The 14,851-nt window shown below is 32.5% G+C and overlaps 4 protein-coding genes across 4 annotated transcripts; 1 reads left to right on the plus strand and 3 right to left on the minus strand.

Annotated features, from left to right (window-relative positions):
- Positions 1-1,158: 1,158 nt before the first annotated feature.
- On the minus strand, positions 1,159-4,877 carry Pgk (phosphoglycerate kinase). Its single transcript, XM_018520065.1, has 5 exons — positions 4,619-4,877; positions 3,757-4,105; positions 2,767-3,105; positions 2,459-2,678; positions 1,159-2,082 (listed from the first exon to the last, which is right to left on the minus strand). The coding sequence occupies exons 1-5, from the start codon at positions 4,678-4,680 to the stop codon at positions 1,805-1,807; spliced, it is 1,248 nt and encodes a 415-aa protein (XP_018375567.1). The 5' UTR covers positions 4,681-4,877; the 3' UTR covers positions 1,159-1,804.
- Positions 4,878-6,009: 1,132 nt separating this feature from the next.
- LOC108769183 (uncharacterized) lies at positions 6,010-7,250 on the minus strand. Its single transcript, XM_018520026.1, has one exon. It carries the CDS (start codon positions 7,162-7,164, stop codon positions 6,010-6,012), a length of 1,155 nt encoding a protein of 384 aa, XP_018375528.1. The 5' UTR covers positions 7,165-7,250.
- A 138-nt stretch (positions 7,251-7,388) lies between these two features.
- Positions 7,389-10,864, plus strand: LOC108769206 (cell division cycle 7-related protein kinase). The gene is made up of 9 exons (XM_018520066.1): positions 7,389-7,501; positions 8,856-9,063; positions 9,154-9,247; positions 9,320-9,462; positions 9,535-9,646; positions 9,726-9,906; positions 9,989-10,138; positions 10,296-10,411; positions 10,692-10,864. The coding sequence occupies exons 1-9, from the start codon at positions 7,462-7,464 to the stop codon at positions 10,812-10,814; spliced, it is 1,167 nt and encodes a 388-aa protein (XP_018375568.1). The 5' UTR covers positions 7,389-7,461; the 3' UTR covers positions 10,815-10,864.
- Positions 10,865-11,616: 752 nt separating this feature from the next.
- Positions 11,617-14,643, minus strand: unc-45 (unc-45 myosin chaperone). The gene is made up of 3 exons (XM_018520028.1): positions 14,320-14,643; positions 13,796-14,236; positions 11,617-13,408 (listed from the first exon to the last, which is right to left on the minus strand). Exons 1-3 carry the CDS (start codon positions 14,638-14,640, stop codon positions 11,783-11,785), a joined length of 2,388 nt encoding a protein of 795 aa, XP_018375530.1. The 5' UTR covers positions 14,641-14,643; the 3' UTR covers positions 11,617-11,782.
- Positions 14,644-14,851: the final 208 nt, after the last annotated feature.

Genomic DNA, 14,851 nt, shown 5'->3' on the forward strand with positions numbered 1-14,851 from the left:
GTCATATCCCATATAGCATAAATCTGCAAGGACCGTTCTGAAGGACATCCTAAAAACGTCCTAACATCCTAAAAATGTTCCCAGGAAGATCTTTGGGATAAAGTGTGCTGTATGAGGTCGCAATACATTTGTGATTGTGATATTAAAATAATTTTTTTCTCGTAAACGAGAAAACACGTTCTTGTACTTTTTTTTTCTAAGACGCAGGAAAACTGAAAGTATATAAAAAATATCTTTCCAGATTTTTCGATTCTCCGCGATTGTTTAAAAAATTGTTAAGTTTATTGTTAAATACTTAAACAATGGAAAACCAAACTTTTTTGGAATGTTTATTTCTTTCTCCTAAATTAGAACATTTTCCGTAAATTAAACAAAAAGTCAGCTAGCATTATTAGCAATAGAGTCATGAATTTTTACAATATATAGTAGTGTAATTTTTAATTATTTGTTTTTCGATGAATTTTGCAATGAAAAAAAATCTTTTAGCACAAAATTTTATCTCCCAGAACACTATCTATGTGCAAAATTTCAACACTTTCTGAGAGATGACTGATCCCACGGAGTAATAAGGAGAGCAAACCCGAGGTCTGAAAGTTGGCTCGAAACACGGTGACGGAAAAATAACGTATTATTTTTGCTATATATGCAATATTAAATACTATTCTAGGTTTTGACTTAGCAGGGGGGAGGGGGGGGTGAGAGTTGGAGGTGAGTCGTGCGCCCCTGAAAGTCAAAACCTATATAGAATAGTATTTAATATTGCATATATAGCAAAAATAATACGTTATTTTTCAAACTTCTTTTGTTAATAAGTTTTTAACGAAGGACGAGCGACGGCTAAAACTTATTGGAGGTTACTCAAGGTCATGACCCTGACAACATATGTCAAGGTCAAGATCGTAGGAGCGGGGTCCTCTATTCGAAAGAATTACCATAATCTTTTATTTATAAAATATTTTTTTTTTTAATTTCCGTTGTAAGTTGTAGCTTATATGAAATAGATGCATTTTCATCCTACAACCTTCTAATTTCATTAAACCTGTCGGAAATGCCTAAAAAATTGTGCGCACTGTTATGTTATACATCTTGTATATGTATATAGTTATTTACTGCAAAAATATAATTTCACAATTACATATACATATGTCAAGCCGTTTAGTACATAGACATGAAAAAAGGCATAAAAATGTGTTCAGTATTTATTTTCGACATTATACAGATGGCCGAAAGTATATAATTACTCTATTAAATAAAAGTTAATATTTACATTTTAATACGATGCAGAGTAATCCGAAGTTTGTGTTCAAACTATGAGCGAACTTTTTACCGTGCAGGGACGATTACATTATTAGTATAACGGCAACTGTCTCTCCTTACAATTATTTACTTAATAGCTAGTATAGAAGATACATATTGTCTTAGTATATTACATTTCGCACATAATATACACATCTGATGCGTTATGTACAGCTAAACTGTACAGTAATACAATTGTACCATAGAGATCTAAGAGTATGCCAACGTATAACTTCAATATTTCTCGTAAAAGAATGTTGGGATTCCGAAAAACAAAGCAACATGATTACATTGACAAATTAAAAATAAAAAATAGATATGTCTTTGTTCTACGTTAATCTCACTAACGCCAAATTTGACTAATACCTTTGTCACTCCAATCATGGTGGAAGAAATCATGACCCCAACATCCAAACGCTACTCGTTAAATTTCTATAGAACTGATGAACGTTACGTCACAGAACAATTGGTCATTATTTTATTTCACATTGATATTTCGAAGACAGATTTACGATGAAGAGAGAGCGGCAACTCCGGGCAATACTTTACCCTCCAGAAGTTCCAAACTTGCACCACCACCGGTGCTCACATGGCTCACTTTATCCTCCGTTTTCCACTTAGCTGCACACGTTGCCGTATCACCTCCACCGATAATAGTAATCGTTCCCTGAGTTGTGGCTTCAACGACATTGTCCATTAAACTTTTCGTACCCTTATTGAAGTTCTCAAATTCAAACACTCCCGCTGGACCATTCCATACTATCACCTTTGCTCTTTTAATTGGTTCTGTATCAAGATAATATAATTAGTAATGCTTCTAATGTCAAATACTTAATGCATTATTACATATACGGTGGCTGCTAAAAGTTTCTGACAAAAAAACATATACTTTTAAGATAATTTTTATGTGTTAATCTGTTTTTCAGTTTATAAGTTAATAAAATTCTTGTTATAATTAATTTGAATATGTAACTAAGAACACGATATTTTAAATAGAATATATGTGTATTAAATACTTTTATGTTAGAGCTTTTATTTGTAAAGATTCTTTATCTAAGGAATATAATAAATTATTCATTAGTTGAAAATTTTTGGCAGCTACTGTATATTTCTTTTTAAATTTACAATAATTTACTGCGAGTAATGAAGAAAATGTACTTACCTGCAAACAAATCTCTTGATTTTGGACCAACATCAAGACCCATCCATCCATCGGGTATACCACTCTCAACATCCGCAGCTCCTACTGCTGCATTCTCTGCAAATTTATCGGCAGTCACAAAATCCACCGGCAAGTGAATTTGGACATTATTCTTTTTTGCTTTATCTAATAGGTCGTTCACAATTTTTGCTCCTTCTTCGTCAAATAACGAATTTCCAATCTAGAATCACATAAATGTAAAAATATTTAATTAGAAATATTTAATTAGATATCAGTATTGTTTACAATTCTTACCAAATATTACGTACCTTCATTCCTTTGGACACCTTTAAGAATGTATAGGCCATACCACCTCCAATAATCATTTCGTTCACTTTGTCCAGAAGATTATTAATTAATTGAATCTTGTCAGCAATCTTAGCCCCTCCGAGTATAGCTAAAAATGGTTTTTCTGGATTGTCCAGAGCTTTCGCAAAGTATGCGAGTTCCTTCTTCAACAGAAAACCGCTTGCTCTTATGTCAAATCCATCTCCCATCATAGAACTATGAGCACGATGAGCGGTTCCAAAGGCATCGTTTATATACACATCTCCTAGCTTTCTCAGAGATGCTCTAAACTCAACAACTTTATCTTTGTCAGCTTTAATCTAAAATAAATTGATATATTAGTCTTAAGTATCATACTTTTACATATTTTAAGATAGTTTACATTGAATTAATTCTTAATACACGTGATTTTTCGGTTCTTTACTACATACGATGGATCCTAAACGTTCGAAATTAATTTTCAACATTTTTACAAGCATACAAAAATTATGAAGTGATTCTTACATATACTCTAACATTTTTAGAAAGTATTGATAAAGTTGTGTATTAAAAAAAAGAAAAGAAATTTTTATTTAGCCAGATGCTCCTAATATTTCAAAAATATATGCAGGACATGAATAACCCAATCCTAAGGATTAAATTAATATCTGCAATCATATTTTTACTTCTTCCATTTGTAATCTAAATCTTCTTTGTACGAATAAAGTTTTTTTTGCTATTCTAGGATTTCAAAAAATGTGGAAAATTCAGAGTTACTTTCTAACATCTCTATTATATTATCAAATAGTTCTTTAACTCAAATGTTAATTTGGTTTAAAATCTTTATTATAATAAACATTTAAATTTGAACACAAAAATGTTGAGCATAAAATTTTCTACTTTTGTTCAATTTAGCTTGTGTTAAAAAATATCCAGATTGTACAGGATTAAAGTAATTAAAGTACTTGAATAATGAAAATAATCTTTCATACCTTACTTCCATCGGAACCTACTCCTTTTCCCTCCTCCTCGACGTGAAATCTTAGATTTTCCAACAAAATAATAGTACCGGGTGCTGGATTGGCGCAAGCAGTTTCTACTTCTGGTCCGACACAGTCATTCAAAAACAGAATCTCTTTTCCTAACAGAGTTTTCAGTTCCTCGGCCACAGGTTTCAATGTATACTTCTCGTCCCTCTTACCGTCTGGTCGGCCCAGATGAGACATTAGCACGATCGACTTGGCCTTTTTATCAATGGCATATTTCACTGTGTCCAGCGCAGCGACGATTCTCTGATTATTTGTTATCTTACCCTCCTTTAGCGGTACATTGAAGTCAACCCTAAAAAGTTATTTTGTTCTATTACATTTCCATTATATTTGTGTACCTTGCTGCCTTCTTTTCTTAAAAAGATTTTAGGTCTGTTTTTTCTAAACTATTTTGTATACTTTTTATACTCAAATGAAATATACAGCACTAAACTTGCAGCAACATTGCTATAACATTAGTAATGACTACATTCAGCAGAAAGAGCAGTTTTGCAACTGTTGTAAAATTCTTCGATATGATTGGTCTTGCCTTTCACTATCTAAATGTGTAAATTAATCATATTATAAAGAACAGTTGCAAAGCTGTTTTCTCTGTCTTGAACACTGTCACTGTTACTGCAATATTGCTGGAACGTTGCAATGTTGCTGCAATATTGTTGAAATGTTGCAATAATGCTGCAACATTGCTGGAATGATTCGTTCTGTACGGGATAAGTGTAAATTTAAAATTTAGCAAAAGCGATAAGGAAAGTGTAGTCCAGTACAGCAAAACAACATAAAAAGACTTTCTTTCAGAGAACCGTACCGTATAAGCACCCTCTTGTCCGCCAGCTCCACCTTATCGATGCTGAGCTTGTTGAGTGCCATTGCGACGGTGTTTCTTGTTGTTACTCCGTTTAACGCGATATCCCTAAAGAAGAGGCGTGTACCACCAGATATGACAAGCCTTGCTAATCCAACGAAACACGTAATGTCACGAAGCCGACCACAGCTCGACGAGGCCAAGCCGCGATAAGTTGGCGTCCCAAAGTCAAAGCAAGGTCGTCGAACGTGGCGACCTCCTGTAATTTTTTGCAACGCTCGATGCATTCGACCCAATCGAATAGGAATCATTATCTTGACTATATATTGAACCATATGATTATCGTAACTCTTAAATGAACTGATCTCCAATTTCGTACGATTTTTATATATTAAATATGTTATACCTTCGTGGAGAGAGAGAGAGAGAGAGAGAGAGAGAGAGAGAGAGAGAGAACCTTCCGATAAATCTATTACAGAAACAAATTCTTACAAGATAGTTTTGTAAATCATGAAATAGCTGCATGGCTTTAATTATTATCGCAAGTAATTTAAATAATTGTTTATCGTTCAAGATCTTCCGAAGCTGCAAAAATTTGCGCGGATAGATTCAAATAATTGCATAAAATAGTCAAGACAGATGTGGATAGATGAGCGGAGAAATGAACCAATCGCGCGTGCAGAATAAAGGAATTTTATATTTCAGTCCAAAAAATCAATTTTGAAATTGTAATCATTGCAATTTAAAAACAATGTAATATACGTATAATTGTTTTGTCGGATAAAATTATTGATTTTCTATTGTTATTCATACGTAAAGAAAAGAATTAGAAATGTGACGATTATATCATTCAAAATTTTCTTTTGAGCAATTTTGCCGATTCGACAAATCCGTAATTATAACTTATCGAGTAATATTTATACTATTTTATTGGTACTATTTTAAAATAATATATATATATATAAAATTTGTTATTTATTATATTTAATAAATGAAAGAAAAGGATCGGAATAATTAATTCGAAAGTTTGTTTTTTGGATTATAATAAGTGATTGATTTAATAAGTGATATCTACATCCTTTTTTAAACATGTAATTTTTTAATATGTTAATACTTAATTTTATTAGAATTTAGATTTATAAAATCATAGAATTATTGATATTTTTGTTGTTTAATATAGAAAAAAAATTAGGTTAGTACTTCATTTGACTCGAACAAATTTTTTAATTGGTTGTAGGATAGAAAGGTTTTCGAGTTTCCAGAAATTCTCTATCTCTTGTAACCAACTACAGGGTGGGCCATCTATTGGTACGTTTTTAAAAATGCGATCAAATGAGCATACATTGATATTTTTTATTAATTTTTTTTTTGTTGTGAAGCTAAAAGTATCCGCGTCAAGAATGAAAAACGATTTCGTTCATGTGGCTCCCTCTACTGGCCTTACAGTATGCCATTCGGTCACCCCAATTATTAATGACATTTTGGACTACCTCGGCGCCAATTTCACTCAAAACAGTCGTAATATTGTTTTTCAAAGCTGGAATTGTCTCTGGATTATCCGCATAACATCGGTCTTTAACGGCACCCCACAGGAAAAAGTCCAGCGGTGTCAAATCGCAGCTACGCGCAGGCCAATTGACATCTCCTGAACGGCTGATTATGCGGTTGTTGAACTTGGTGCGCAGAAGGTCGATGGTAAGTCGGCTTGTATGGCATGTGGCGCCATCTTGTTGAAACCAAAGGTCGTCCACATTCATAGTGTCGATTTGAGGCCATAAAAAGTTGGTCAACATGGCTCTGTAGCGTTCGCCATTGACGGTAACGGCGTTTCCAGCATCATTTTCGAAGAAAAATGGGCCAATTATGCCACCACTCCAAAATCCACACCAAACTGTGACTCTTGGAGGATGCATTGGTCTCTCTACGATTGTGTGTGGCTGTTCCGAGCCCCAAATCCGGCAATTTTGCTTGTTCACATATCCGCCGAGATGGAAATGAGCTTCGTCCGAAAAGATGATTTTTCGACCAAAATCGACGTCATTATTGAGCTGGTCTATAGCCCACACAGCAAACTGATATCGAAGCGGATGGTCATTTGCTTTCAACTCCTGAGTCATCTGGATCTTGTAGGCGAATAATCCGAGGTCTTTGTGCAGTATTCTCCTCAGGCTGGTGCGACTAATGCTCAGTTGCTGCGATCGGCGTCGAGTTGAAGTCGTCGGATTCTGTCTCACACTTTGGGCCACAGCCTCAATATTCTCGGGTGTGCGCACTGTCCGAGCTCTGGGACCACTTCTGTCATCCACTAACATCCCTTTCTCACGAACTTTCCTCACCAATTTGCGTATAGCTCCTTCGGTGGGTGCTCTATCACGACCCATATTTCTTTTCAAAATTCGTACAGTTTCGGCGACACAGCACTGACTTTGAAAATAAGTTTTTAAAATTTCAAAACGCTCTTCAAGAGAAAACATGTTGTTTCGTGCCGCGGACGGTATGACTAATAAACTGTCAAAATTTCGGGTCTGTAGCTCGTTTGGTGTTGCCATACGACGAAATTCAAAAACGTACCAATAGATGGCCCACCCTGTATTAACTTACAAAAAAAGTTTAATCTCATGAGAATTGGCCTTTATTGCACCCGCCACAAATGGCGCGAATATGGCGCCAATTTCTAAGGTTATGTTCAAGGTTATGTTCAAGTTACGCCAGCTGTATTACGCTAATCATTAAGTACGAAGTAATCATTAACGGTGAATGACACAGACGTAGAAGAAAGTGAGTTTGATAACATATTGACATGATTGATATTATGAACTAAAAATATTCCAGAAATAGGAGACAGGATGGAATCCAATGATTCGTATCAAGAAGACAGTGATGACGGTATTATTCTTGCTCTTGAAAAAGATTGCTATTTTGTTTGTTATATAAATATATTTACATTATACTATATAAATATATACGCAGTTTTATTATTTCATTAGTTACTTTAAAAGCAAACTATTGGGTTCTGTTATTTTTTTAGATAAATTCTCAAGTATCTTTGTCATGGAGTAGCAATTTTGTGCAGTATTTAAAGTATTTTGTATATGTTATTTTGTTGTTAATTGATTTATAAATGTGATTTATGGATTAAACTATAAGAATTAAATTTCATTTAATTATTATGATTCGAAAGTATTTATAAAATATCATTCTTCTATTTAATTTAGCTCTTCTGTTCAATCAGAACTTTCCGGAGCTGACATAGATTTATTAGATTCTTTATGCAGTGATTATTCAGATAGCAAATTAGATGCTTTTCCAGTAAGAAGTTTAATAGCACAATGACCATTTCATCTTAGTTTAATATTAGCAGAGATGGACGTGTATTTGAAATACTTTCATTTGAAAAATAATATTTATAAGACAATTTTGTATTTCAGTGGAACACATGAGAATATTTTGTATTTTGTTATGAAAAAATAATTGTTTTTACACTGAAGATGACACGATAAATGTGTCGAAACGTTTGTAATTAAATTGGTATAATTCCGTAAGAATTTATAATAATTTCGCAAAAACATCCAGCGTTGGCTTTTTATGCTCTTTAATTTTTAATTGTTTTTAAAAGTATTTAAAATACATGCCTATTCCTGAACATAGCAAACAACAAGAATGCAATGATTCATTATGTTACATATGTCATCTATATCTTTTATTGGAAAGCACCTAATAATACTGATGAGTAAAGATGTTTCAGTTTTCTCTGTGAAGTAATGTTAAGTTAAAAAATAGATGCATTATTATGTTTAAATTTACTGATAGTAGACTTAAATATAATTATGTATTTTTTACTATTGTTAAATTCAAATACAATATATTTTTTATCTTAACATTACTTCTTAATTCTATTTATTATTGTAATTATCATTTTAACAAAAATGTCAAACAATTCAATTTTCTATATATTAAATCTATAAATTTGAATTATTCATATTGAGATAAACTTAGTTCATTCATTATTTTTTACAGGAGTTATATCATTTTAATTCTTTGAAATTAATTAGTGCCTTTTAATTAATATAAATTAAATGGGTCTTATAGACCTAGTATTATAATTTTATTACAGATTTTGGCGTTTATTAAATTCAGAGGATTGATATTATTCTTGTCAAAATAAATATTTTAATGTTTTTTATGAAATAAATATATATAAGTTTAATAAAATGTGTGATATATATTGTTATTCCAACAGATAGCTGTGCTAATCTTATGTCATCAATTCCGATAGTGAATAAGTTGTTCAACGTGCATTACAAAGTTGGGAAAGGTGCGTTTAGCTCTGTCTTTCTGGCTACTCTAAAGTCTTCCGACGAACGTAAGAAATTTGCGTTGAAACAATTAATTCCTACCTGCCATCCCGATAGGATCAGACGCGAATTGCAGTATTTGCAACAGATAGGGTACGTTGGATAAATTTTAGTCCGAAACAATGTACCATTGTTTCATATAAATATTGGTTAACATTAATGAGACCGTATTAAATATTTTAGAGGAAAAGATTATATCGTTGGATTAGAATTGTGTTTGAGGCATCGTAGTTCAGTAGTATTTGTAATGCCATATATGAGGCATGATAGGTTTGTGGTAAGTTTGCAATTTACATTCAAGTCTTTATTTTGTAAGATCAAAAATACTCACAGTGATAATTACGACAAGGAATACGTCCAAGATATGACTGTTGACGAAACAAAGGATTATATGAAAGCACTATTAACTGCTTTAAGAAGAGTTCACGAATTTCATATCATACACAGGGATGTAAAGCCTAGTAACTTTCTCTATGATCGTAAAAATAAAAGGTAAACTTGTGCGAAAGGAGAATATTTTGTTTTCTACATCTCGAAAAATGATTAACACAATTTTTTATTTAGATATTTGTTAGTGGATTTTGGTCTTGCGCAAGAATATCATGTGGAGAAAAATATGAGAATAAGCGGAGAAAGCATTGAAGCACATGGGACAAAGCGGAAAAGATCGAATGAAGTGGAGTAACATTTTACAAGTTATCACATATTGAAATGATTTACATGTTTTCCTTATCTTTCGTTGTAATTTGTTTTAGAATAACGTAGGCCTCCAACCTGATGCTGCTAAGAGAAACGTGAATAATAAATGCAATTGTTTTGGAAAACCTAAAGTGTGCGTAATATGTTTGAAAGAACCGCAGCAGCAGGCACCTCGTGCGGGCACGCCTGGGTTTCGCGCTCCAGAGGTTTTACTAAAACATGTTATGCAAACATCAGGTATTAATACTGGCACGATGCATAAAACCATTTCTAGAAATGAAACATCTGTAAAAACTAAAAGAAAAATATAAAATTTCAGCAATTGATATCTGGGCTTGTGGTGTAATAATGCTATGCATACTTAGTGGTTCACAACCGTTTTTTCGTTCACCTGATGACTGTACAGCTTTAGCAGAAATTACAACGATATTTGGCTCTAAAGAAGTACAAAAGTGTGCACAAAAATTAGGTATTTTAACAAATACTGCGATAATGACACAAATGATTTATTTATTTCAGTTTTTTCTGATTCATTTATTCGAGTTGTTTTTCGTTTCTTTAATTTCTATTAATTTTTTATATTAATTTTTATATTATGTTAATTATTTTCTTTTTATTTAATTCAGGTAAAAAGGTTATCTTTAGTGAAAATTTTCCAGGCATGGACATTAAATCTTTGTGCATAAAGTTAAAACAAAGAAACAAAAGTATGATGTATGATATACAGAATAGTATACATAAGGTATATCTCGTTTATATTTTAAATAGTCTTTTTTATTTAATGAAGCAATATAGCAGGAGAAAGTAGATATAATCATTGATTGAATCTTTTTTGAGTTTCATATGTTAAAAAATATTAAAATGATTGTGAATGTAGAATATTCGTGATATAATTTTATTTTGTTGTCAAATAGAATTGCCTTTAACGCGAAAATTAAATTTTTATGTTTAATTTTTCTCCTTGTTGCTTCAGATGTATATAATATCTTTATTTTTATTTCAAAACATTATAAAACTTTAAGGTACCGTCAGATATCGAATATCCGAAGGAAGCGTATCATCTTTTGATGAAACTTTTAGATTTAGATTTTAGGACACGTATTACTGCAGAGCAAGCATTGGCTCATCCATTTTTTAATTTATGATATTGATGCATTTTCGAATATGTTAAAGCATGCGTTTTTAAATATTGGAGAGAAACATTTTTTTAAATTGTTACAATTTTGTTAAAATTACAGTTTTAGTTTATTACATTTGTTATTTGTAAATTGTAGCTTTTTATTAAAATAAATTTTCGGACTAAGTAAAATTGTTGAAAATTAAGAATTTTCTTATATTATCCAAAAAAATTTATTTTTTTTTGAAATATATAATTTTTTGAGATTTAATATAATGAATACTAAAATTGGAAAGGAAAGTTACGAAAAATGATCTGATATATGATCATTTCATTCTGGTATTTTGTCCACATTTTACATTATTAATCAAATTAATTTATTATTTAAAATTCATTGTTTTTTTGAGAGAATTTCTAATATATATTTGATTTTTATAAAGGACTTATAAGTAAATGTATTTGTTGTTAAATGAACGATATTTTTGGTGTATAACATATAATTATGTACGATATTATCTATAAATAAATATGTAATATTGTATTTAAATATACTATTCTTATATATCTTGATGCGATAATGATTATTTATTCTAATTATGACTTCATGATGCTAAATATATTCATAGTTAATTTACTAAAACTTTATATACAATATCTCCGTGCATGTATTTTTTCACACAATATATTAAAAAAATGGTATTGATTTCTATAGTTTGTGTTATCACATATACGGTCCTATATAATATATAATATTAAAAAAATATTGCACTTTGACAAATTTATATAACAAACTGTAATATTGCACGGAGATCGTATATTTAAAGATATATAAATATGAATATAATCGCATCAGAGTATGTTTAAAACGATGACATTTCAAAAATTTCATCGTAACATTCACTTTATCGTTTAAGGCACTCGATTTGAAATATGAGGAACATATACGACATTTAGATCTTAATTAATGGTATCTAAATGTTCATACATACAATCTCCTTAATCGACATGTTCTGCACTAGTGCTTTGTGACGATTCGATTTCTTCGTCATTTTTCTTGATCAGTTTCCATTCCGCAGCAGCCTCTAAAGCAGTGGATGCCAATTCCTTGATCTTCTCGTTTTGCATAGTATCGTTTTTGCTCAATGCCATTAACAGTTCCATTATATCCGTTTCGATGAGTTTTGCAGCGACGTCTTTAGTGCTTCTCATCATATTTAGCACAATTACGATACCCCTGTGTTGTACGTCACTGTTTGGATTAGCGAGTAAAAAGCGCAGAGATTCCAGCCAATCTTTCGAGTCAAAAACTTTCTCGCAAGCCTTTTCGCTGGCAGACGTTAGCATCGCTAGAGCTCCAGCCGCTGCTATGCTAGTGTCTTCATCTTCGTCCTCACACAATATCACGAGGTACTTAACTCGATCATTCTCATGCTCAAAGTATTGAATTACGTCCTCGCATATTATTAAATTGTTTATTACTTGTGTAGACGCACGTCTCAACATATCGTGGTCCTCATACATATAGGCCTCGATCTTCTGGAATCCTCCCTCTTTCAATATACGTTTCCGCACGCTGTCGTTTACGCCAGCTAAATTGCACAAAGCCATTAGACTCTCGAAATTTTCGAGAGCAGAACACTCCGGATTCAGGAGATTTATGAACGGTCGGACAACTTCCATGATCCTCTGACCGGGAAACGCAACCTCCGGATTTATCGTGATTCCCAGACGAGCTAAAGCTTGCGAGGCTTGCTTCTTTCCCTTGTCCGTGCCATCCAATGCTAACGGCAGCAAAGCCTTTGTACCACCTTGTTGGACGATCATTCCTCTCACTTCCTGTTGACTGCATATTGCATTGAAAATGCGAGCTATCAATTCCTTGCTGTTCTGACTCTCCGTTTTGGCGAGGCTCACCAGAGCACTGGTCACACCAGCCTTCGCTAACGCGCATAGTCTTTTATTTACGAAGTCAATGTCGTCCAGTTCGTGTTCCTCGGGAATATGGTGTTTTGCAAACTTTGCCAATTCTATCATCTCGGGTATGAGCTCTTGCTTATCGTAAGCGTTGCATAAGTTTACCAATGTCGTGACCACGCCGTAGAGAACCGATTGATCGCCAGTTTTGGCGAGCTCAATCATCGCTTGTACAGCTTGTTGGTCTTCGATCAACTTTTCTTTGACTTCAGCGTCGAAAGTGAGATATGACAGACCTTCTACAGCCCATTTTCTCATATCTTTATCTTTTTTAGGATTGATCAAGAATCGTCTGCAAGCTTCGGCTAATTTCTTTGTCGCTCCATCCGCAAACGGTCTAATAGTTGCATCCGTGCCTCCAGAACTACCCAACTTGCACAAACCCACTAATGCTCGAACCCGAATTGAATCATCCTTAGACATATATAGCTTCTTCAATATATTTACACCTTGACTTATAATCGCGTTGGCCTTATCTTTTTTAGTCGCAGCAGCCACGATACATTCGCAAGCCACTTTTTGCTGTAATACATCATTTGTTCCTGCCATAACGAGGATCATTTCTAAAATCCCTTCTTTAGCCACAACTGCATTTCCAACGTCTAATGGGCCTAATAATAAAGTTGTTATTGCAACCACTACACGTACCTAAAACAATCGATTAATAATTAATAAATTTTTATACTTTGCAAAATATTTATCTTTTCTTAATAAACATACTTAGGTAGTTAAAGTTTTATTTTATTTCAATAAAAATTAGAAGAAATATCTTTAGCAGATTAAGCTTTAGAAAATACAACATATAGATAAAAACAAAATCATTTCGATTAAATTTTGTTATAATATTGTAATCTAAAACTTAAAATATACACACACAATATTAAAAATTACAAAGGTAATCTTCTTTGAGACATTTTTGCTTTAAATAAAAATATATTTCAAATTGCTCAAAGAGACTGTATTAAAGAATGTACATTCTTTTCTTTTGTGGAAGTTCAAATAAATAGAAAAGATCAGAAATTACAGAATTCATACCTTCGAATCTATGTCAGGTGAAAGCAATTTATCTTTAATAAACTCATCGATAGCGTTGCTAAATTTCTCCTTAGCAGCATCATAGTACATGTTTTCATATATTTTAGCTAAGCACACACTAGTTATAGTTCGCGTGGAAGACGTGATGTTCATTGAGGATTCATATTTGTATTCTTCCATTTCACTAGCCACTTCCATCAATCTCTGCAAACCGCGAAGTTCGACCAATCGTTCAGCCCAATCTAATGCAGTATAATGAATGTTACGCATAATAAGTTGTATTATTGCGTCTCTTGTAAGGCCTGTTATCGTTCTATTCGTTATACTATACAATAAACACGACAGAATCGTGTCTATTTCTTTCTTATGCGCCTCGCACAAAGCCTTATCGGATTTAGAATCGGGTTTATTATCCATACCACTGTAAGCGTTCAGTATATTCTGAAATCAAAATATATGCAATATTTAGTTATGTATAATTATACATTTAGCGTCAAGACACGACCATGTCTTCTAATATTTACCTGTAAACAATATTGAGATGCATTGACTCTTTCTGTATATGTACTGTTCATCATTTTTAGATACCAAGGCACACCAAGGTCTTTTATAATAGACTCAGTTCGACTAATATTATTTTTGCATAACTCGCCTACAATATGAATCGCGCTACAGATTACTTTTTCACTCTTTTCATCTTTCACAAGCTCTGCTATTTTGAATACACCTTTTTGTTTAAAGATCTCCTCGGCACCAGCTCTCTCACGTGCGAGCACAAGCAGATTATTCATAGCGGTTTCACGTTTTTCCTTATCTACGCTCATGTTAAACGCTAGATCCAGCATTTGTGATACCTAATACAAAGCAAAATTAAGAGAACTTAAATACAATGGTCTGTAATAAAAATATAGATTAATTGTAAAATATTATTTTTATTCATATACAATGTATGTAAATTTACTCGACAATAATTAGTTAGTATTATATAAAATAAAAAAAACTTAAATCAGCCAAATTATGTAACATTGAGTAAAACAAGAATATACTAATATATTT

The sequence above is a fragment of the Trachymyrmex cornetzi genome, unplaced genomic scaffold (assembly GCF_001594075.2).
Source record: "Trachymyrmex cornetzi isolate Tcor2-1 unplaced genomic scaffold, Tcor1.1 scaffold875, whole genome shotgun sequence".
Lineage (NCBI taxonomy): Eukaryota > Metazoa > Arthropoda > Insecta > Hymenoptera > Formicidae > Trachymyrmex > Trachymyrmex cornetzi.